The sequence below is a fragment of the Gadus macrocephalus genome, chromosome 6 (genome assembly GCF_031168955.1).
Source record: "Gadus macrocephalus chromosome 6, ASM3116895v1".
Taxonomy (NCBI): Eukaryota; Metazoa; Chordata; class Actinopteri; order Gadiformes; family Gadidae; genus Gadus; species Gadus macrocephalus.
Genome location: NC_082387.1, coordinates 17904143 through 17927507, shown reverse-complemented (window position 1 = coordinate 17927507; position 23365 = coordinate 17904143). Strand labels below are relative to the sequence as shown.

At 42.2% G+C, this 23365-nt stretch overlaps 2 protein-coding genes across 2 annotated transcripts; one reads left to right on the top strand and one right to left on the bottom strand.

Moving 5' to 3' along the window:
- Positions 1-1693: 1693 nt before the first annotated feature.
- Positions 1694-7685, bottom strand: plk2b (polo-like kinase 2b (Drosophila)). The gene is made up of 14 exons (XM_060054647.1): positions 7185-7685; positions 6976-7083; positions 6762-6878; positions 6458-6587; positions 6081-6264; positions 5577-5775; positions 5269-5416; positions 4952-5043; positions 4521-4653; positions 4199-4279; positions 3780-3939; positions 3275-3404; positions 2998-3108; positions 1694-2736 (listed from the first exon to the last, which is right to left on the bottom strand). The coding sequence occupies exons 1-14, from the start codon at positions 7362-7364 to the stop codon at positions 2545-2547; spliced, it is 1965 nt and encodes a 654-aa protein (XP_059910630.1). The 5' UTR covers positions 7365-7685; the 3' UTR covers positions 1694-2544.
- A 3049-nt stretch (positions 7686-10734) lies between these two features.
- Positions 10735-22131, top strand: rab3c (RAB3C, member RAS oncogene family). Its single transcript, XM_060054648.1, has 5 exons — positions 10735-10909; positions 11667-11891; positions 15209-15327; positions 18508-18632; positions 19383-22131. Exons 2-5 carry the CDS (start codon positions 11667-11669, stop codon positions 19571-19573), a joined length of 660 nt encoding a protein of 219 aa, XP_059910631.1. The 5' UTR covers positions 10735-10909; the 3' UTR covers positions 19574-22131.
- The last annotated feature ends 1234 nt before the right edge of the window (positions 22132-23365 follow it).

Sequence of the window (23365 nt, the reverse complement as noted above, 5' to 3'; positions counted from 1 at the left end):
TCCACCAGCCTGGCTGTGTGGTCATTAAAAAAAAAAAAGAATCAATCAATCGTACATTATTTTACAATAACATGACACCCTGTCATGGTTTATTAAAGCATTAAGCCCTGAGAGGCCCTGGTCTAGAGTGACTTGAGAGAATCAATAAACTGAACTATCCTTTTTATAATCCTTACTTGTAACTTATATATATATATATATTATTTGAAATTTTACAGATCACAACAACCAGCTGTTCAAATTCCCCTTAAACGCACCGAGAGATGCTCAATTCAACTAAACAAATAGTCTTATGCTTTGAGATATTCTCTTCAACTTTAGAATGATTGGCCATGCCATGCATCTTTTATTACATAACTTCTATTGACTTCTATTTTCTGATGGTCACTGACAAGCAGTTGCCATGGTGACATGGTGGTCATTCAATATTTAGTAACGCATCCTACCATTTATCAGTTCATTTTTTACCTTCTTATGTCATCCATTGTGAGGCTGATTCCAGTTGACCATGAATGCATCACACACACGCACGCACGCACGCACGCACACACACACACACACACACACACACACACACACACACACACACACACACACACACACGCGCACACACACACACATTGTGGGATATATTTTATGATGTGTTCAATGATTATGTTATTGCCATCACAGGGGTAATAGATGTGGTAGTCATTGACATTGATTAAAGTCAATCACAAAGAGGAGTTGCTCATTTAATGGTTCTAATGGGTCTTACTGGGCCTACTTTTGCCTCTCTATTTTTCATTCAACCCAGTCAGTCAATCTTTGCTTAGAAGAGTTAGTTTCTCTCTCTCTCTCTCTCTCTCTCTCTCTCTCTCTCTCTCTCTCTCTCTCTCTCTCTCTCTCTCTCTCTCTCTCTCTCTCTCTCTCTCTCTTAGTGTGTCAGTATTCAAAGCCATCCTCCTGTCTATCTGGCTTTGCCCATCGGTCCATCTGTCTGTGTAGTCCTTCCATCAGCCTGTCAGCCTGCTTGTGATGAGCTCTGATCTTTCCAAACTAGGCCATTCTTTCAGCTCAGTCCTGGAACATTGCACAGATATATTGTTGATAACAACCAGGTCAATAGAAAGGCCTTCAAACACCCCGTCACTTTATCTCAAAAGACATTGTTTAATCCATTTAGATATTTTCCTTTTTATATTAGAGAGGGTTTCTTTCAGTATGATTTGTTTATAGGAATGTAAAACTTATTTCTTAATAGTGCACTAAACAAATCTAATAGAACACGTTGTAAATAATACTAATTTCAACATTCCTCCAAGAGAAAATAGTAACCAAAAGTACCTTGTGTTGACTTGGTCATAATAGCATCTCAGGTGGGGCTGGCCTTTGAGGCAACACAGGGTGGTAAAGCACACTGCGAATTCAACAAGAAGGAGGAAGCTCTTTTTCTAAACGTATGAGGCGAAGATCGACTGAAGCGCGCAATACGTTGCATGATGAGAACTAGCTTACTTATTAGTGACTATAAGGCCATTGAACTGCAAAGCTCAGCCCCATTCACGATCAACTAGACTAGATAATAGCAGGACTGCATTCAATATTGGTTCGGACTGTACAACACTCAAGCAATATATATATATATATATATATATATATAGCATAGTGTATTTCAATATTGAAGTGAAAAACATGACAACAACTAAACATGTTTGTTAATCAATCCTTTTATTAAATAAATAAATACTGCACTTTGTACACAATAAGTTATTTACCACATTTTCTACCAAGGCTAATGGCACCAAAGGGGTCCTCAGGGGCCCTGTAGTACTGTATTCTAAATGTCACTCTCCCCTCACACTTATCCCCATTTTTTCCAGTCCGGCAAACTGAGCACATGAAGAGAATAAATCACAGTTTCAAAGTTGGACACACACACACACACACACACCTCTGCTCTGCAGAGATGGCTGTATTTACACTCTGTACATAATTTACATGATGACTCTGATTCCGTGATGCTTTGGCATCTTTGACCAATGTATTGGTTTTAAAAATCAGAAAAAAGGTCCACGACATTATTAACAAGTTAGCTGGTACCGGCCCAGTCCGTCTCTTTTTTCTTTTCAGGCATCTTTTCCGTCTTTGCCCTGGCACTAACAGGGTTCCCATTCGTACCAACATTCCTTATTCTGACATAAACAGTCCCATACTTTCCCCTCTTCATACTCCCCAAGCGATCAACGCACAAAAATCTGCCATTTCCTCAGTTGAATTAGCTCTTCGCACAACATTCTTCTCCAGAAGTCTGTCGATCTTTGTTCATTTCCACTCATGCCCCGTCACCCAGGTGTGTCTGTGTGGAGGGGATCACCTCATTAAGTCTGCACACATATCTTAATCCTCAAGATACCATGCCTTTCTTTATGCATAGTTCATTCATATGAATCAGCCTCGGCTTCCACTGCACCAGTGAGATGAACACGTTTTCTTTTCCAGCTGCATAGACTTCCTCTCCCCCTCCTCTTCCTCTTGAAACACACTGAAGCGCTCGGCTTTTGTTCAGCTGCTCCTTTGCATTAGCATGCTGAGGGAGTACTCCATGCGTTCACGCAGGTCTTTGGGGCATCCGGAGGTGAGCAGGGCACTGAGCTTGAACGTGGTGGACACCCGGTCCTCATTGATGAACGTCAGCAGGTACTCCTCCTGTTGGCAGCACAGGATGATCTTGGTGTGGTCGTGGTAGAAGTTGACCTGTGGAGGGAGAGAGACGGTATGTTATTGTATTGTGAATACAATAAATGTATTTTGTCATGCTGAATAGAGCTCTGGGATTCATTGGATGATTCATAACATTAGATTTCTTTGCCTTGTTTAATCAAATATTCAGTTTCATTGGCTGATACTACGATATCAGCCAATGAAAGTGTGTCATGCCTTTTTTCTTCTATTTAGGTCAACCACTCCTAACATGCCTGGCCGTGAAGGTGGGTTTCGATCTCTTTTTGTATTTACCTGAAAGGTGCCGTCGTTGAAGAGCATCATGAGGGCGCGGTCAGACTTGAGCCACTGCAGCAGGTAGAGTCTGGGCATGTGTGTGTCTGTCGTGCTCAACAGATCCCCGCCCTGCGACGCAATAACAGAAACACAACCACAAATGAACAACACAATATATGCCAACTGGGGGGGAGGGGTTTTCCACTGAATAAAAGGGTACGGAAAAGAGGGATTCAAAGAAAGAAAGAGGATGGAATGTGGTGCCTGAGTAGTGGTATGAGGGCTGAGTACTCACGTCCATCAGGTTCTCCTCCATGTAGTGGGAGAAGTACTTCAGCACGGTCACCTGGCCCACAAAGTGTCCGGGGACCTCGCAGGTCGGGAAGACGGCGCGCTTGCCCAACTCAGCGTAGTAGTGGATGGTTCTGGAAGAACAGGGGAGGTTAAGTTGACTACTCCGATATACACGAGTTGAATAACCAAATGATAACAAAGTCGACAATATCTGGGACTCTAAATGCAGTACGTAGGGATATGAGGAAGAGCAGCCAGCATTGCTTTTGAGCAAATATAGGTCTTTTAAATATTATTGTAGTAACCCTAGTAACTGGCTGGATCTACATTCTAAAATCTCTTAGTGGTGCTTGGTAGAGAGAGAGAAAAATAATCTTAAAAACACAATGCGTTTATTCTAACATATTCAAGGAAAAATAAACTCTCAACAAAAGGTTAGAATGGAGAGAGTCTTCTAAAGAGCACTCGCTGCCATGAATGTATTGAATGAACAAAATGGTACCCACTTCCTGTCTGGCAGTATGCTCATGTGTGTGCCGTTGTTGAAGAGAACTCCCACGGTGTTATCAGACAGCTGGTAGCCGAAGCCGTACTTGTTTGAGTAGTCCACCCACTTAGTCACCCACTGAAGGTGACTGCTCCCCGAGCCCTCGGGGATATCTGCAGCTGGAGAGGAACCAAAGAGGACGTCAGCATTAGCATATGCTTCAACTTTCAGGAGGGAGATGAAAGCCTCTCCTGGAACACTTTTTAATGTGCCATAAAATACGATTTTTAGATCAACCAAGGGTTCTTCTCAATATTAGAACAAAGACTGATTTATTTAGTCACACAGGAGGTGGTTTTCCGATGAGTACACTTTATGTTTTAGATCATCCATATGATTGTGAACAGCCCGACTCCAGAAAAGGTATAGTAGGCTCACCTTTAGGCATGTTCTCTATGCATCCTCTGAAGACACTTGCCACAGTGTCAGCCACACTCCCTGTTGTGTTGTCTTCCAGGCCTGAGGAAAATAACAAAGAAAAAAACATTTACATTTTCTGCTGTTTCAATACAAAAAGAAAGTGCATCTTCGACTCTCACTCAAATAGTATTCTTTATATTAACCACATTTAGTAGACTCCTATTACCTTGGTTCCCCAGGAACAGTAAACATATCAGCGATGAATAAATGGTAAAAGCATATATATATCCACTCTATATCTATCAGTAGTGAGAGGGAGAGGATGGACTTGTTGACATACATTCACTGCTGCTGCTGCAGCTCCCCAGGCTGCCCCTGACAATGAGACGAATGGTATCTGGAGCCGTCGGGGATTGGGTCTCCGTTACCGCGGCAACAGACCGATCGGCAGATGGCGGAAGTGGCCTTCCATCCTAAGGTGGGAAGAGAGAACAGGATGTGTTTGAAAAGATGTGAACGTAGAAAAAAAAAAAAAAAAGGAGAAAAAACTAAACATCCGGGGATGACTCAGCCCTTACTCACATGCACAGTCGTGGGCTTAGACGTTGGAAGTTATAACTTTGCGTGATTCTATTTTTATGGATTCTCTCTCCTGCCATAATATGATTAAGGGTCCCTTGTGCGTCATGATGCCTTTCATTTAAACCTGCTGTTATCGTACCTCTTTAAGACAGAGGCGTCTCAATACAGGTCAAACGCTTGGGCTCTTACCTCTGGCAGCGGATTGCTCTGCTGGCTGATGGCTGTTCTCTTGAGGTCATGTTGCAGTTTGTAGATCTCCTCTTCCTCTTTAGTTTGTTTATCTATCGGGAACAACAGAAGGACATGCCGTCAGTGCATGGTTTCTTCAACCTGCGTCCTGGTACTTAATACACAATGACGCATGGGGCAGACACTAGATTAATAAATGAGCTTGGTAACGGTATGTTTATGCCTTGCAAACATGAATGAATATGTAAGTGTAGCCCATTTGTGAAGGTGGTTCATTGAGGGGCTCCCCTTGGTCTGGCTGGTAATGAAACACTCACTCAGAGTCTCGTAGTATTTGACCTTGTCCCTCTTGCCCCCGAATAGTGCCGCAGCAGCCTTCTTGAAGAAGCTCTCGGCAGGACTGGAGACATGGAAATCTGGTGCCGAGTGACAGCAGCTGGGCGGTAGGCGCTCTGGACTGAAGCCCTGCAGCAGGAAGGAGAAAGTGGGTCAGTGTGTTAACGGCGTGTTGGGTTAACGGGGGAGCGTGCGTCTGCGTGCTCCAGTTTGACACCCGCTTTGTGACGCGGTGCAGGGACCAACAGGAGAGGCACGCGAGGCGGTGGAGGGCGGTGGGCCGTCTCACCTGGATGAAGAAGTCGTGTCTCAGAATGTGGTCCAGGTGTGGTCTGTCCTCAGGGGACTTGGTTAGCAGACTGGAGATGAGCTGCTTGGCCGGGGAGGACAGGGAGGAGGGCAGGGAGTAGCGAGCCTCTCGTATGCACCTGTATGTCTCCTTCAGGTTGGTGGTCTCAAAGGGAGGTCTGCCAAGCAGCATGGTGTACCTGGGTGGGGTGTTGGGGAAGGGAGGGGGCAATGTATGGTTAGGACTAAGAAAGGTTCTGCCATTACAATAGGCCAACTGGTTATCTACTGAAATCCATCTTTGGGAAACCTAATCTTCCATTTAGAAAGAAATGTTGCCGTATTCTACCCACTAATAATATGGCTATAATACACAAGAATATCCATTTTTAATAGTTGCATAAAACACTGTGTGGCTACTTGTATACATTGTAATTATTATTTGGCGGTTGTATTTACATGTCATTTACCATTTTTAATCATTGTTTTAGTACGCTGTACTTACATCACACAGCCCAGGGCCCAGATATCCGACTCGCAGCCGTGGCCCTGCTTGTTGAGCACCTCGGGGGAGAGGTAGTTGGGGGTCCCACAGATTGTTTTCCTTCGGTTCCCAGCCGGCTCCAACTTGGCAGCCAGACCAAAGTCTCCCACTTTCAGTTCCATGGACTCGCTTACAAAGAAGTTACCTAGGTAAATAACATAAGGGAGGAGGCGGGGTGGGTATTAGACTTGGTCGACCCAGAAAGTAAAAGTTAAGTAAAGTAAAAGTAAAAAGTATAGTACGGCCTATTTAAGTAAAAGTAGCAGAGAATATTGCAAGTGTAAATGCTGATAGATAGAGTAGAGAGTTTCTCGGCCATGGCTGCATAAAACACTTACCTAATTTGAGATCTCTATGGAGGATCTCCTGTTCATGCAGATACTTGAGTCCAGAGACAATCTGCCTCAAGTAGTAACGGACCTCTGGCTCAGTGAGCACCTTACGGGCCTTTAGGATATGGGCGAGGGACTGCCAAGGAAAACAAATCACAACGAAATAGGATTAGATTTGAGGAATAGCACACATTTTTATCCATTATGTGATAAGAGAGCATCAATCTGGCTGGCGCAATGCAGGTGTTGAATAGATCAGTTGAATATAGAAGAGTAAAAGTCAACAGTCTCCAGTTTAAACAGAACTCACTTTTCTATTGCAGTATTCCAACAGAATGTATATGTTCTCCTTGTCTTCGAAATGGTGATAAAAGTGCACTATGTGTTTATGATGGAGCACCTTGTGCAACTCGATCTCTCTGTCGATCTGGTAAAAAGAAAACATCATTATTATAAGTTCCAACCGAAATTGTAAGGTGCTTATTGATCAACAGTCAATGCAATCAGCACAGCAGCGCGCTTACCTTTTCCCGTTGGTGAGGTTTGGAGACGCGCGTGTGGGGAATGATTTTGGCTGCGTAAACTTTGCTCGTGGAGAGGTCTGTCATCTCGTAACATTTTGCAAAACCTCCCTAGAAAGAGAACAAGTATGATGAATTTTGAATGTTTATATAACGTCCCTCATCGTGTTAGTTAAAAAAAATATGTATATGATGCGATCTGCCAAAACTACCTTTCCCAAAACTTTGCCACGGCAGTAGCACTTCCCAGTGGCAGCGTCCGTGATTATTCTGGCCATCTCTGAAGGCACATTGCGTTCATCTGATCTCTTCCTGCGAGGTTCGCAGGACCTCGTCGTAGACTCGCACATATTATTTGTGGCTGGAGTCCCGATATTCCTCAGTAATTCCATAGAGGGACAACCAATTCGAGTGTGGTGTACAGAATGTTTTCTGAGGACGCTGTCGATGCCTTTATACTCCACACAACTAGTGGCCCTCCCTCTTCCCGACGTCACGACGTGATGAGTCCCAAGAGCTGCTATAGACGTCCATTGACTAGCAGGATTCTAACCCGCACAGAGATGTGGCTTTCTCGATGCGATTGTGCTGACTGATCTTAAAATGCTATATGTTAGGCAAGTGTTGTGTAGTTTTAATTTGATTATGTGTAGCCTTCACACGATATCACAAAGCAATCTTTTTTGGTAAATACTAGAATACTCCTAATATCCAACGATGTAGCCATCATCCCTATAAAAACATATGACTAATATTGGTAGATGAAGATATATTTAGAGAGATGTGTGCTGTTTGGTGCATGCATACATCATTTCATTGTTCTAAACCTAAGGTCCAAAAACGCAGAGGCTTATTAGAGAATGATGGTCTGTTCAGGTTGAAGCCTTGATTTAGTTGTCAAAAATCACTTTAGACCACCAGCGCCAGCATGTGGACTGACAAGGTGATGCACCACACAAAGCTGATAGCCTTATATGAGACACTTTTTTATCAAGGCTAAATCGTTTCTTCAGTATCTCTCGTGATTGAGTGTTGGTAGACAGGTTTCATGGTAAGAGCCCCATTATGCAGCTATTTCGTTAACAGAATAAACATAATGAAAATGTTTCACAGCACAAGAAACACTGGTGACCAGTTGTTCTTTTTTCACTCAACATAGGGATTGTGCAATAACAGGGTGTCAACGTGACAGGCAACTAAGTTATGAACACATCTCATCAAATATTGGAGGTCGCAACAGCATAATGGGAAACATCATTACATCATCAAACTGAATTGTGCCTCACAAATGCAAGAAGGTCGAGAGAAAATGGAACACTGGCTTGTGCAAGTTATAGCATAGCACATATCTGTTAGAAAACACAACCAATAGAGGCTCTTTGATTTTACGTCATCATCGGTTCCACTTACATCATATTACATGAATATACTGTATTTAATGATGGATGGAAACTATATTATATAATAATATTGTGTGTAGTGTAGATACTCTCCCTTGGTAAGTGGTTGGCAGGAGAGTCATATATGTAGTTGCTCATTGGCTGAAAGCCAATGTAATATTCAGTGCTTGCCCAATGTTGTGCACAATGAGGATTAAACAAAATAATCTGCCAGTTAATTATCAAATGCCGAGAGATTATAGCCTAAATACTCTAATGTACCAAGCATTACGAGTAAGACGTTTTTTTAAATAGGGCTCTCCAAAATAATACAGTAAGCTGAATATAATTTTTAACTATATTTCTGATACAGAAATAGATAGAAAGACCTTACGTTAAATGGGCCGTGTGTTTTATTAGTGCTTGGTTTCTGAATTCCTTCCTGATAGTGATGATTGCAACAGTTCTACATTACAGCTCATCTTCTCAATACCCAAGGGTATACCCCATGCTATCACAAGTCCAATAGTGGAGTGATGCTCTGAATTAGGGCCTCCTGCGTGTATTATTACAAATGCATGATTTTCGTACGATAAAAAAAGGAAGGATCTCTTAATATTGATTATTGTATTGGATCAGTAGGCACTTATTTGATACCAAATATTGCTGTTCATTTCTGCAAATTTAGCCTTCTACACATTTTTCACCAGAATACATGTTTTAACCTATAGCATATTTCATTCGATTTTCAAACAACTGGACAAAATGATTGAAATACATTATCCAAACACATCTTCAGTGGGGTGATGTCTCACAACGGTCTAACCCATTGTATAGCTCACACATTGCTGCTAATTAAACAATTGCACATTTTAGCTACACCTGGGACCCTTTGTATATGAACAATAGGCATGACAACAAGATGCCCACATGATTATCCTTAGATCATATTTACGCCGGCCTACATTGATCATAGACAATTATGGTAAATATTATATTCTTTTTCATTAAAGTGTCTTTTTGCCAGGCTGGCATATCTTCTCCAGTCCACATCAAATACGTCAGGCTGCAATGGAAATAACATGATGCCCACTGTGAAACCCGACGTCAAGGCAAGCCCGAGTGTACCTCTCAACGTCGATACAACGGTCACCTCAAATGATCTCTTGTTGCGGACAAGGGCTGTTACGCAATGGTGTCGTCCACGGCCCAGTGGGTGCTCTTAAGTGCAGGATATGATTCGTAGAGGCAATGCGGCCGACATCCCAGCAGAAACCAACACACGGCCCCACACATACACCTACACCACAACACAACACACGCAGGGCCTATAAACCATATACATGGGAGCAAAACAACTAAAGAAGGGCCTCACCAAGCCCGTGGAATGATTTGTCCTATATTAGTTCGAATGTAGTTAGTTACACCAGCAGGCCATGACCCGCAATGGTTTGCTCAAATGGCCTCGAAACAATTATGGCCAGTTTTCTATGTGCTCAGCCGCTTGCGTTCGTTCTCCGGAGAAGTGGATGGGAGGGAGCTGGCAGAAACACTGAGCGTGACGCAAACGGAACCAGGCCATTATTGGTTTCACGAATTGATTATTTTTCATAATCGTGTCGGGGCGAATGTTTTTTGTATAGCTTACTTGCACGTTATTCCATTTAAACTTTCCACATTTGGAAATAGCATATACACTGGACTAATATATAGGATGGACTTGTATGGGAAGGTAAGACGCTTCAGATTTTAGTTTGTGTTCTCCTGTGCGAAAAAGAGTATAAACAGTGCACATCAAACAAGGAGGCGAATAATCAAAGACGGTTAAGGGAAAAGAGTTATCCCAAACAGGGCTTTTTTAGGCTATAAATTATGCACAAACTAGCCAACGTATTGTAGGCTTCTTTTCATAGAAACAAAAAACGGACAAATATTGTTATTCCTCATAGGGTACAAACAGATAGACAGCAAATAAGGATGTAAATTATGAACGATTCGTTTATTTTGTAATGCTCTAAACATATATTATATTATACAGCTGTTGACACAGCAATGCATGTTGGAAAGTGTAGTCATAATTGTATTTAGGTTGTGTTTTTCCTGTGTATTCAACGAATCTTGAAAAACTACATCCCCCATCTTGTTTTCAGTGACGTTTGAATGAAGCTTTCGACGCTGTTCGTTCAAGGCAGTTGCTAGATCCAAGGGTCTGAAAGAACAGTGGGCGGTACCGCTTGCTGTTGCCAACCAATCACTGATTGGGTGGTAACGGCGAAATGACCGGCCACTGCACGTTGGAATCAGTGATTGGTTGGTAACAGCGAGGGGTACCGCCCACTGTACGTCCAGACCCTTTGATCTACCGACCTCCTTCGCGCATCATTCGCGCGTACCCTCGTCAGCGGCGCGTGCCAGAGCCGAACCAAAGGGGACAGCTCCCAGGTGCTGAAATTGTCGGTGCCTAAACCAACGCCTGCATTACGTATACAATAAGTCGTATTCTGCAAAAAATAAACGCAAAAAGACAGATACAGATCACGCCAAGGCCTTCGAAGCAGGTTAGTTGAAATGTGATGTTGAGTTCATTCATGTGAAATCATTTTGTCAATTGAAATAATGACCTTACGTCCGAAATGTATTTGCTTGTCTCGCTTGCTGTTCCGTGGCCGAACAGGCCGCATTCCTTCTTTAAGATCGTATTGTTAAGCCACGAAGAAACGGATATTGTGTGTGTGTATATAGACGTGTCTGTATACTATACACATCCGTGTTCCAAATAATTTTCAGGCCATATTTAACATACGGATGCAACGTTGGATTGTGCTGGATGTACAGTACGGTGATCCGGCTTCTTTTGTAGGCTGTGGCTTGAGCCTGCTTCATGCATCACACTTCAGCCTTGACATAGGCTCAGTAGCCCACAGATGCATTGTGTAAACACTCTCCTCTCAGCAAGTAGGACGGTTATATATGCCATTTCACGCTGTCTCCATTCACAATTTGATGGAAAGCGTTTGCAAAATATTTTTTACAAGATTATATATATATATATATATATATATATATATATATATATATATGTAACCTTGTAATTCCATTTTACAAAATAAGATATTGAAAATATCCACAAAACATTAAGTAACAAATAAGTAGCATCTAAATAATAAAGCATCTAAACGCTCTAATGAAGCTTTTTCAAATTCAACCATTCAAAATGATCCTTTTCTCCTGGGCTTTTCCCCCCAGGCTAAATGATTTACTACTCATTCCATTTTGTTATAATGTAACATAATCAAAGCCTTGTTGTGTTTGCAGATGGCTGCCACTCAGGATGCAAAAGGGAAGGGAGAGGGAGGGGACCAGAACTTTGACTACATGTTCAAGTTGCTGATTATTGGCAACAGCAGCGTAGGAAAGACGTCCTTCCTCTTCCGCTACGCTGACGACGCCTTCACCTCCGCCTTTGTCAGCACCGTGGGAATCGACTTCAAAGTTAAAACCGTCTACAAGAACGACAAACGGATCAAACTACAGATCTGGGTAAGTGGACGGCCGTGGGTTACATTACAGGTCAAATGCTTTGTTTCAGATCACATGCTATTATAGGTAATGAGTTGTTGTATAACACACTCTATGAATCTTGCTATGCATACATTATCTATGGCACCTGAACCTTAACACAGAATAATTGCATTTTCAAACTGAGGCTGAATGCCTCAACTATAAAAACACCCTATATGACGATTCTTCATCATTGTGGCTGTGTTTCCATTGCTCTTACCATAGCACAGACTACTGAAAACAGCTGTACACCACAATTTTGAATAATCAGTCCAAAATATAACCATTATAGAATATTATAATTAATAGAATATACATTTTCTGGTTAAAGTTAACACATTTTTCTCTCAAAAGAGTACTACGTACTTGTTGCAGTGCTCATGATACATGTCCTACGGGTCAGAAAGAAAGGTGAGAAATGCCCTGATGAGCTGGGACCAGTTTCATTCTGAACTGGTTCATAGAGAGGCAGACACAAATTCAAAACAGACATTCTCACAGCGCATGTCACTCACTAATAGCTGACAGACAGCTATGCCATTTCTAACATATTACACTCAGATAATCATTCTTAACTCTGAACTATATCTGTTATAAGATGAAGAGGATGAACTATCTCATGATAGTAATAAGGTATAAGGAATAGTAGTATTCCTTATAACAATGCTTCAAGGCTAAATTAAATAACCAAATGCTAAGGCATTTCCCTTGAATCTGATATAAATTGTATTTTGTTTGTATATTCTGAGAAGGATATTGAATTGATATATTTAAAAGCTATGACATATCTCCAAAATGCCTTTTTTTTACGTTAAATCAATACAAACCGTGTTGTCATGTAAATGTCAATCTACAAAAATACAAAAAACGTAGACAGATGGAATCCTCTCCATCGCTGACGGGAGGCAAGGAAGTGTTAGCTCGGCAAACAGCAGGGAGGAACACAGACGCAACACTTCCCCCCAATGCGATTGTGCCTATTGGAAACTGAGAAAACGTCTTTTTTAATTAGTGACTAGTGAAATGAAATGTCTCCCGACACCTCAGTGGCAGTGTGGGGGTGGTTGTTTAACCATTGCCATGTTGATTCTGCGTGTAGATCCACCTTATTACCTCCCCTCCATCTGCTGCTATCCCTCCATGAATACAGGGCGTCCAGGGGCCTTCCGCCTGGCTGGCACTCAGCTCCTCTCTGGCTGCTGTGGGTGTTTAGAACCGTCAGTCATACGAGGTCCACTAAAGCCGTAGCACAGAGAGAGAGGGAGTGAGTGAGAAAGAGAGAGAGAGAGAGAGAGAGAGAGAGAGAGAGAGAGAGAGAGAGAGAGAGAGAGAGAGAGAGAGAGAGAGAGAGAGAGACTTAAATGGCCTTAAGGCGATGGGTATTGGCTAATTTCATTCTAAGTGTCACAGCGATAAATCATAGAGAAGTTTGTGCTATGTCAACCGTCAACCTCAACTCATTAGATTTAAAAGCCTCTTGGAAAAACCTCCTGCTAAAGAAGATGCTGATCACTGGAATCTGCAGTTTTTGCTCTAACTAAGAAGCAAGCGAGGCTGCTCACGGAATGAGACCGGAAATAAACATGTCATTGTCAAGACCTTTGGCCGGAATCGATTGGGTTAATGAAAAATATGGAATTGTTTAAAATTCAGACAAGAGGAAAGGCCAAGATGAATGCATTGTTATTTAACAACGAACAAAGACTACAACAAAAAATAAACTAGAATAGGATTAGTACTCAATGATGATATGTGAAGGAAAGCCTTAATCTGTCATATTCCTAGTTCCTGTTTTTAATTCACACACACACACACACACACACACACACACACACACACACACACACACACACACACACACACACACACACACACACACACACACACACACACACACACACACACACACACACACACACACACACACACACACACACACATACACACACACACACACATCATAAACACAGCTTTCCTGTTAACACCAGTCCTTACATTTCACTGTGTATGAGATAGCAAGCAATGAGGTTCTACTCCATGTTGTGAAGGTCAGATAGGTCCTTAGGCTAAAACAGGCACCATGTAACATCCATGTTCAGACCACAGCTAGCAAACACAGCATATTGTGTCCTGTAGAGATTCCGTTTAACAGCTATGCATAGCGCTGAGAAATTACGTTGCATTCTGCTTCTTCCATTCAGTACAATTCTGCAGTCCTCACTCAGTGCATAACAGAATCCATCCACTGATATACTATCAATAATAACACTCATCCTATATAATAAATAAACACTAATAGATTAAAGAGAAATATAAATATAAATCAACAACCACTGACAGGTGATTGTCCATACATAGCACTGGAATGGAGGTAATCATATTATTTTTGTTTGATTATGGTTTGCAAGACATGCAAGCGACCAAACTAGAAAAGGTCACAGATGAGATGTATTGTATATTTCTGTGGTAATATGGCTTTAATGATATCATTGCTAATATATTCAGATGTGTTCAGTACTGTAAGGAAATACAACCTGCTTCAGTCAGCTAAGTGAAGTACCACCCGGTCTACTAAGAATCATGAATAGTATTCATAGTAAGTACAACCAATGTCAACAATGCACACGTAATGTGCAGCATGATGTGTATTCAGATGTTTTGGTGTAATGAGGGCTTGGTTCAGGACACATTGCTCTACTTATTCAATTGAATAACTCCCCAAGGGGCATCAATGAAATCACATTAAAATCCCATCCAAACCACACGGGCACAGGTTTTGGGGTTGATTTAATGTTTTCGTAATGTGATGTAGCCATTACCAAATGGCTACACACATAGATTTCCTTTAAATCCATTCATCTTCTGCTGCAGTCCTTGAACATCCCCATCTACTGTGACATACGCCATCTGCCCAGACATTACAACCGGCCGGGACATCACAACAAGCTGTGACATACTGACAATCTGTGACATCACAACCTGCTGGGACATCGTTGAATATGCAGTGACATCACTACACACAGGTGACATGAAGGCCGTGACGTTAGACCATCCTGTGACATTAACCACAACCACAACCAACTGTGACATCAAAACATGGCGCAGCATCAAGCCATACGGGGACATCAGAACACGCTGTGCGGCCCCTCTGTGTTTCTTCTGCCTGCCGTCGCCCATCACCTGACCAACTGCTAGCCCTCACAGTGGGGGAGATGCAATGCACCTTTTTCCATTTAGCGTGTTGGCCTCACCCATTCAACCCCCCGCTGTGCCGGGGCCATGTGCTCTCTCTGTAGGACACAGCCGGCCAGGAGAGGTACAGGACCATCACCACGGCGTACTACCGCGGCGCCATGGGCTTCATCCTGATGTATGACATCACCAACGAGGAGTCGTTTGGCGCCGTGCAGGACTGGTGAGGCGTCCTCCTAACCTCCTCGGAACACATGAACAAACTGTGTTTGGTGTGTTGGGGGTATTCCCTGTTCCGTGCTGCGCAGTGTGATTGTACTGAGTGACTGGCCGTAGTATTTAATCTTTATGGGTCTGTCCATTAAATCATCCAATGAAAAGAGGCGGCGGTTCCTCCTGCTAATGTAATGAAGCGCCATCCCGCCTCCCCAATAACACGATGAGATTCCTTCTCTGGAACAGATTTAAATAGCTGACCTTCCGTTCTATCCGCAGGTCTTGTAAGCTAGGTATTGATTTCACTGTTTCACATGGGTGAGGTCCATTTCCTTCTTTCTCCCCCTCCTGCTCTATCATCTCTTGCCCTTTGTCTCTTACCCTCATCTCTTTCTATCTCTCGCCCTCCCTCAGTCCCTCTCTGCCTATTTCTCCCTCTCTCTTTAGCTTCCCTTCCCTCTCCCCTCCCCCTTCCTCTACCTCCTTCTCCCTCTCTATCGCTGTCCCTCTCTCTCTCTCTCTCTCTCTCTCTCTCTCTCTCTCTCTCTCTCTCTCTCTCTCTCTCTCTCTCTCTCTCTCTCTCTCTCTCTCTCTCCTCTCTCCCTCTCCCTCCCTCCCTCCCTCCCTCTCCCCCTCTTTCCTTCTCCTCTTATTCCATTTCCCATTCTCCTATATCCTCTTTGACATGAAAGAGCAACGATAATCTATGCATCTGCTCCGGCCCATAGGGACGTTCACCCCTCAAGGTCACGGCTGCGGCGAGTGTATGAGTCACACGCTGTAGCAGAGCGGAGCACTGGCTCTCTGGGCCGAGCCCAAATGCTGCTGACATACCATGATGCATTCAGGGATGAAATATTTAGATATTCATAGATTAAAGGTCTAAATTCAGCCAGACTCTGCAACCGTCTGTCGGTTGAGTTGGCAGATTCTTCGACAGAAATAGCGATCTTGTGAGAACATTTTTGAAGGATTTATTTCTTTTTAAATAGATGGTTAATGAATTTGTTCCTTCCTTCCCCTCTCTGCCATCCAATGAGGAAATACGGGTTGTGGAATGGATTGTTGATCTTTATGAATATATGACAAATGAGGAAATCATTTGCACATAATATTTGGAGTTAGTCAATCAAGTTAATTTAATTTGTTTTGTCCCATAGCCCTAATAATACTATATATAATGACCTAATAATAGGGGCCTACAATCACTGCACACATTAAGTCCTTTTTCCACTTCGGTCTATATATACTCTCATACGATATTAAACATTTAGACTCCACTGCTCCTCTGATATGAATGAAAGAAAATGTATAGGTCAAGAAGAGAGATTTGATACGGTGAAAAGCAATATGAAAGTGCTATCTTACATAAGGAACAAGGAGAAGCTAACAGTTACTCTATCTCAATGTGACTCTTGTTAGCATCAGGTAAGGGGTTGGCATTTTCTAAATCCATAAACCCTCTCTGTGTGCTTACATACTACACAATGCACACATCCAGCGGCATTAGACACAGAGAATAAGTGGATTTCCCCCCCCCCTCTCTCGCTAAATTTCGGTCCTCCTTTTTTTCCCCCAGTTGCCAGAGGCTTTTATTCCACTTTTTGCTTCGCCTTGTTCATTGTGACAAGGTTGCAGAAAAAAATGGTTTCCATAGCAACAGCTCCTTCCCTGACTGTGCCTGAATAAGCTTGTGACGTACGCATTTCCTGTCCGTGACAAAGACAGAAAATAGCAAGCCGTCTTCATCTAAGGCCCAGTACATTGGGACATTGAAAGATAGACAGAACGTCGATGCATATTCCTCTTCACCCCGGAGGTGATATCAACCATTGTGTATGTATCAAATGAATGTCTTGAATCTTCATGGAGTCGAGAGAGGCGAGACGTGGTTTTACCTTGGTGTTCGGTCACAGTGGATTTGATCAGCCGTTGGTTGTGAAATGACCCACTTCTGAAACTCTATTAGAGATGTCTGCCAGCGTCCTGCTGAGCCCTATCTCTCTCTATGTTTGCGTCTCTCGCTCTCCCCCTCTCTCCGTCTGTTTGCAGATACAGCGAGCTGTATCCCTCCTTCTCTCACTCCTCTGACTTCTCTTTGACTCATACTTATTCCTCCCTCTCTCACTCCTGTCTCTCTTTCTCTCACCCGTGTCTCATCTTTGACTCTCATACTCACAGTTCCCTCTCTGATGCCCGTCTCTTTCTCACTCCTGACTTTTCTTTGACTCCTATACTCGCTCTTCCCTCTCTCACTCCTGTCTCTCTCTCTCTTACTCCTGTCTTCTCTTTGAACCTCACACTCACTCCTCTCTCTCACTCCTGTCTCTTTCTCTCACTCCGCTGTCTCCCTCTGTTTTCTTCGACTCCTATACTCATTCCTCCCTCTCTCATACCTCTCTCTCTTTATCTTACTCCTCTCCCTCTTTTCTCTGACCCCTTCCTCCCTCACTCACACCTGTCTCTCTTTCTCTCTAACCTGTCTTCTCTTTGAATCTCATACTCACCCTTCCCTCCCTCACTCCTGTGTCTCCTTTTCGCTCCCTCTGTATTTCTATGTAACTCTTTCTCTTGTCCCCCTCTCTCTTTTTCACTCTCTCACCCTGGGTTTAGCCAGCAGTTTCTGGCATGAGAGCATTAGAGTGATAAACACGTTTTCAAGCAACATTATAATTGTTTCAATGGTTTATATCTTATGTGAAAGCAGACATAACAAAATATACTCTGTTCATTGACTGACAGAAAAGCAGTGTGTACATGATTATTTTTTGAATTTCCTTACGATGCAGTGCAATGGATGCCTCCATTTTGGAAGCATAGGAGCATTTGAATGTTAGCAATCGTGTCGGTCGTACTGTGTTTTAGGTCAGTGTTTAGTCATTAACCGTGAAATGATTTGTCATTATGGGGAGACATTTATTGTATGTGAAACTCCCACGGCATTTCTCATGCATAACCTGGTAGAACAACGTTTTAATTAGCCTAGGTTACAGTATATAAAAAATAATAAAATATTAAACCTTTGTGACAATTTACAAAATAAACAAATGACCCACATACATTTGTTGCAAAGTCTAGAATCCACATCCAAACCATATCCGCTTAGAAGTGAAAGGAAATGTTTCAAGGGATTTGATTCCATGAGAGTTATTGTGGTCATTGTGTCTGTGTGTGTGTGTGCTTACAGGGCCACCCAGATAAAGACCTACTCCTGGGACAACGCTCAGGTGGTTTTGGCGGGAAACAAGTGTGACATGGACGAGGAAAGGGTGGTCTCCGTGGACAGCGGCCGGCTGCTGGCAGAACAGCTGGGTAGGCTCAGGAACACTCAACCGCTCATTCATCCATTCATTAATGCAGTCATTTATTCTGGTTGTGACGGTGATTCCGGTGTTTGTCTCCTTGCCAAAACGTTTTCTGCAGTCTGCCTGTAGTCCCTGGCTGCACCTTGAAAATGCATTCAATCTAAAAAGAAAATCTTTAAACTAATATTTTGGATTCATCCACTAAAATTACTAAAAACTAGCCCTATATAATATTGTCCTACACTGTTGGACTAATGCTGTTCAATGTATAGCTTATATTTTTTGTGGGTGCAGTTAAGTGAAAAGCAATTTCTCCTGCACAATCCAATTAAAGGGGCTGTATGTATGGTTTGAGGGTAGTCAAGAGAGAGAGCAGAACAGAGTGGAAGTAAGTAACATTTTGTCACTTGACCAAAACATCGTCCCCTCCCTCGTTGCTCCCTCCCTTATCCGCCATTTAGGAGACATGGATTCCCCAAACCAATCATGGAAGAGAGGTCCGGATTGGTTAGACATTTTCGGGGAGCAGGTTGAACTAAAATTTCCGACCGCTCCCAATGCACATTGGCTCATACCCAAAGCACATATTCTCAAGGAGCACTCCAGCCAGCAAGAACGGACGGATCGTTATGCCGTTTCTAAAAAACAAAAACGGCAAAACTAAAAACACTCAAGTTAAACCTGTTGAATCTTACCTACAGCACCTTCAGTAGAGCGTCGTTCTACAATCTGTTCCATCCGCTGTTCCGTCCTCCAGGTTTTGAGTTCTTTGAGACGAGTGCCAAGGACAACGTGAACGTGAAGCAGACCTTCGAGCGGCTGGTGGACCTGATCTGTGACAAGATGTCGGAGAGCCTGGACACGGACCCGGCCGTCACCACGGGGGCCCCCACCGCCAAGCTGAGCGACAGCGCCCCGCCCCTTCAGCAGCAAGGGTGCAACTGTTAGTAGTCGCCACTAGGGGGCACACAGGGGTCGGGAGGGTAGGTGGGGTTATATAGGGGTACGGTAAAAAAGCGTACAAAGCGTGCAGGGTTATTGTCGCGCTCGTTGCACTATTAGTGCACTAATCGTTCCTCGTGTACCGAAATGCTCTCCGGTCTAAGGTTCACGCTCTCTTTAGTAGTTGGTCTCATCCCGTGATGTATTTATCTGACAACCCCTCGTATCATGCAAATAATCAAGCAAACACACAGACCTTTTTAGACACGGCTATGGATATGTAGGAAACATCGATATATATATATATATATAGAAAATACAAATGTTAGAGAAGTCACACTCATCTCAAATCGCGACTACTTAGTGTGCTTGTTAGCTAAGTAGCTTTAAGTAATAATAGGAAAACATATATATATAAATATTTATATATTTATGCATAATTTAGCCATTGTAGAATAGCTATAAAACAAGAGTCAACCAGTCAGTGCATTAATTTCATTCAATCACTTCAAGTTTGGTCTCGTCAGCAAACGTTTTGTTTGCATTCAATCTAAAGATTTATTTAAACTTTATTCAGTTTATGATTTCAGTCTGCTAAATATATGATTCATTGTATAGTACATTGTGACATTGTTTAGCGCCTCGTGCCAGTGTATTGAATGTGTGGTGTAGTGTGGATGTTTGTATCGTGTGTGGGTTTGCATGAGTTCTGTGTGTGACTCCATCGGTGTACATTTTCTGTTTCTGCCCTCAAATGATCTACCTTGGATAAAAAGAAGTGGCCTTTTTTTAATTCTCCAATACGGCCTCTCTTTCGTTTCCTTTGTCCTTTTCGTGTTTTGAACTGAACCCAGAAATAGTAATATAGACTTGATTACCGTGGATTTGTGACCTTCTAACCACTATATCGGTTCATGAACAAATCAGTTGTTTGTGATTTAGTTTCCCAGATGACCCTTTATATTATAATGCTTTGAGCATGCTGCCAACAAAATGTGTCAATCTTCTCTGATGTTTTGCCAAGGCACTTCCGTTTTAGCCTTGCCCAAAATAATCGGTTGAACTCAGATATTCAAGCACCCAAACCTGTATATGGAATGGCTGAACTCCTCTGTTTAGGATCTAAATAATTCATAAAAAAACAAGAGTTGAAAACATATATGACCAGCTGTGTCATGGAATAAACAGCCATATACTTAGACATTGTTTAATTTTGAAGTGCCCAAACATAATGTCAATATTTCACACTTTTGGCTTTAAAATCCATATTTTTCTGAGAAAGATACATCATACTATCTGACTCTTCCTATTGGGATATTCATGATATAAACGGTTGGCTAACAGCATAAACAACAAGGCTAATGCAGCCAGCTCATAGTGGTGTTAGTGAAAAGTCAAGTCCACATATTAGTATATTAGTATAACATATAGTCTTCGAGAAAATGTTAAAGTCAGAAAGGCAAAGAATAACCAACGCTTCATAAAATACAGTGCCAAAAAAAAGAATGCTAATACTAAACAATATAGGAAGTCATTTTGCATTTACCGTTTTTTGTTGCATAGATAAATATAGGTTCCAAAAATGCATGACTACAATACTGACCTGTGTAGAATTTATATTCTAAAATTGTATATAAATATATCACTCTATGTTACGGATATAAGTGCATTGTCATAGCACATGCTGTGAAATGCAATGGGCCAATAAGTGCAATATTTTCTGAATTAATACCTGTAAATAGTTTATCCCTTCCCCAAGTGTGACAGCTATGTCTGCAGGAGGTGGGAAAAGCTTTGGTGAATGGCACTGCAAATGATGCACTGTAATCTCTCTTATAGAGTGTGTGCTTCATTAAGTAATACAGCCATTCACTCTGTGAACGTGTGTGTGTGTGTGTGTGTGTGTGTGTGTGTGTGTGTGTGTGTGTGTGTGTGTGTGTGTGTGTGTGTGTGTGTGTGTGTGTGTGTGTGTGTGTGTGTGTGTGTGTGTGTGTGTGTGTGTGTGTGTGTGTGTGTGTGATTGGGAGTGTGTTTTGGTGATTACATAGAGTATATGTACGGTGTATTCTTTGCGTAGACATTTTATACAAATTCACGTACTGTATGCTGTTCCTGCTAACTGTTGGTCTTTGGTTGATCTTGTATTATAATGTCAAAATGCAGTGTTGATGTGACCGATAGTCAGGGACATAATGTTGTCTACACCCTATGCCACCCAGAGGACATTCACAGTAAGGGATACAATTTCATTCTCAAAAAAATCCATTGCGTGTGTGTGTATTCATATAATTGTACACGTACTTGACACGTGTGTATGTGTGTACATGTTATTACCGTATACTAATAGCCATGAAATAAATTGAAATAAAAGTATTTATCTCAAGTAAAAATTCAGAGGAGCATTTTAATAGTAGCCGAAGTTATACAACATAATACTTAGGGGGCCAGAACTGTTGCTCTTGTCATATATAATATTGAATAATTTACATATTTGTTTCTAAGAGTGCAAGCAATGTAATAAGTATGTTTGTGAAATGATAGGAAATAAATTATATTCATGGGTGTCTTGTTTCCTCTTATTTGGTCCCTTGGTGTGATCCATTTGGTGCAGAGGGGATGCGGTGGTAGTCACATGACGGACATCAGTGGGAGTGTCCGCCCAGATGTAGGCCTCTTAGGCATGGATCAGGTAACCAATTGGTATAGCAGTGAAGGACGATCTATCGATCATAATCTGGGTGGTGGAGCCTCCCATATGTGATGTAGCCAGAGTCGATTATTGAATTGTAAAATAAGGGCCCTTTAATATTTCTCCAGTCTTACAATAAAAGTGGATTGACCTCACTGACTAAAAGGATATGCAGTCACGCGCACTAAGATTAAAAAATATCTAAATTTGTAACTGATGTTAAAAAAAAATATATATATATATGATCTTTACAATTGTATTAACAATATATGTTTTGGGACACCGAAATCAAAAATCTAACTTTAAGTACCAGGTGGCAAAGCTCGAGTAAAAGAGAGGGATGGCTACTTAACAGCGGGGCTGTGACAGAGCTAACTGGATGCTAAGGTAATCAAATGGATCAGAGCTTGTGGCTGTGCTTCCATGACAAAACTCTTTCTGTCAATAAAGGAACCAGGCATTCTAATCTGACCATAAAAGCGGACTCTAGCTCAACAAATGAGGTGGTTGTTGTGGTTAATAACCTCTCTCTTGGCAAAGGATGTGACATCAGTCACATAACGGGCTTCCGGCCAGCGGTACGGCGCTATGGCTTTTCCCATCCCGAGCATCTCCCTCTGGCACTGGCCAGCGCGGACACTTTCTCAGGGTTAGTGGAAAATAAATCCAGGGCACGCATGCTTAATGGGAAATGCCACCAGGGACGCGGGAAGTCAGTCCGAGGGGGGGGGGGTGAGAGAGAATCTATATAATGATGTCATAATAAATGCTGCGCAACATCCGTTGTTTACAGAGTCGAGATGAGGGGTGACGTCACATTCAGGGATCCGCTCTGATAAACACTCTACTGGTGTGTAAAAAGAGTTCTGCCAACTAGCCACTGTTATTCACAAACGTTAGCAAATAAACAATGTGGAAATTAGAGTAAACTCGGCTGATACTGGGCTGAATTTCACACACTAACAACATGCCGACAAGCTGTTGCGGTCCGGGATTATACACAGCGTTATAACAAGGATTCAGGAGGTTATTGCTAAAGGTTTACAAAGGAAAGTGACAATAATAGAAAGCCTTAATTTTCATCCAGACTTGTTGTCTGATATGAGGAA

Bases quoted from the DNA above. Each gene is read 5' to 3' on its own strand.
- plk2b (XM_060054647.1), bottom strand. From the start codon at position 7,364: ATGGAATTACTGAGGAATATCGGGACTCCAGCCACAAATAATATGTGC. The intron at 6,879-6,975 runs GTAAGCGCGCTG...TCTTTTTACCAG, and splicing joins AACCTCACCAACGGGAAAAG to ATCGACAGAGAGATCGAGTT. The intron at 5,044-5,268 runs GTGAGTGTTTCA...TGTTCCCGATAG, and splicing joins CAAATACTACGAGACTCTGA to ATAAACAAACTAAAGAGGAA.
- rab3c (XM_060054648.1), top strand. From the start codon at position 11,667: ATGGCTGCCACTCAGGATGCAAAAGGGAAGGGAGAGGGAGGGGACCAG. The intron at 11,892-15,208 runs GTAAGTGGACGG...CTCTCTCTGTAG, and splicing joins GGATCAAACTACAGATCTGG to GACACAGCCGGCCAGGAGAG. The intron at 18,633-19,382 runs GTAGGCTCAGGA...TCCGTCCTCCAG, and splicing joins GCTGCTGGCAGAACAGCTGG to GTTTTGAGTTCTTTGAGACG.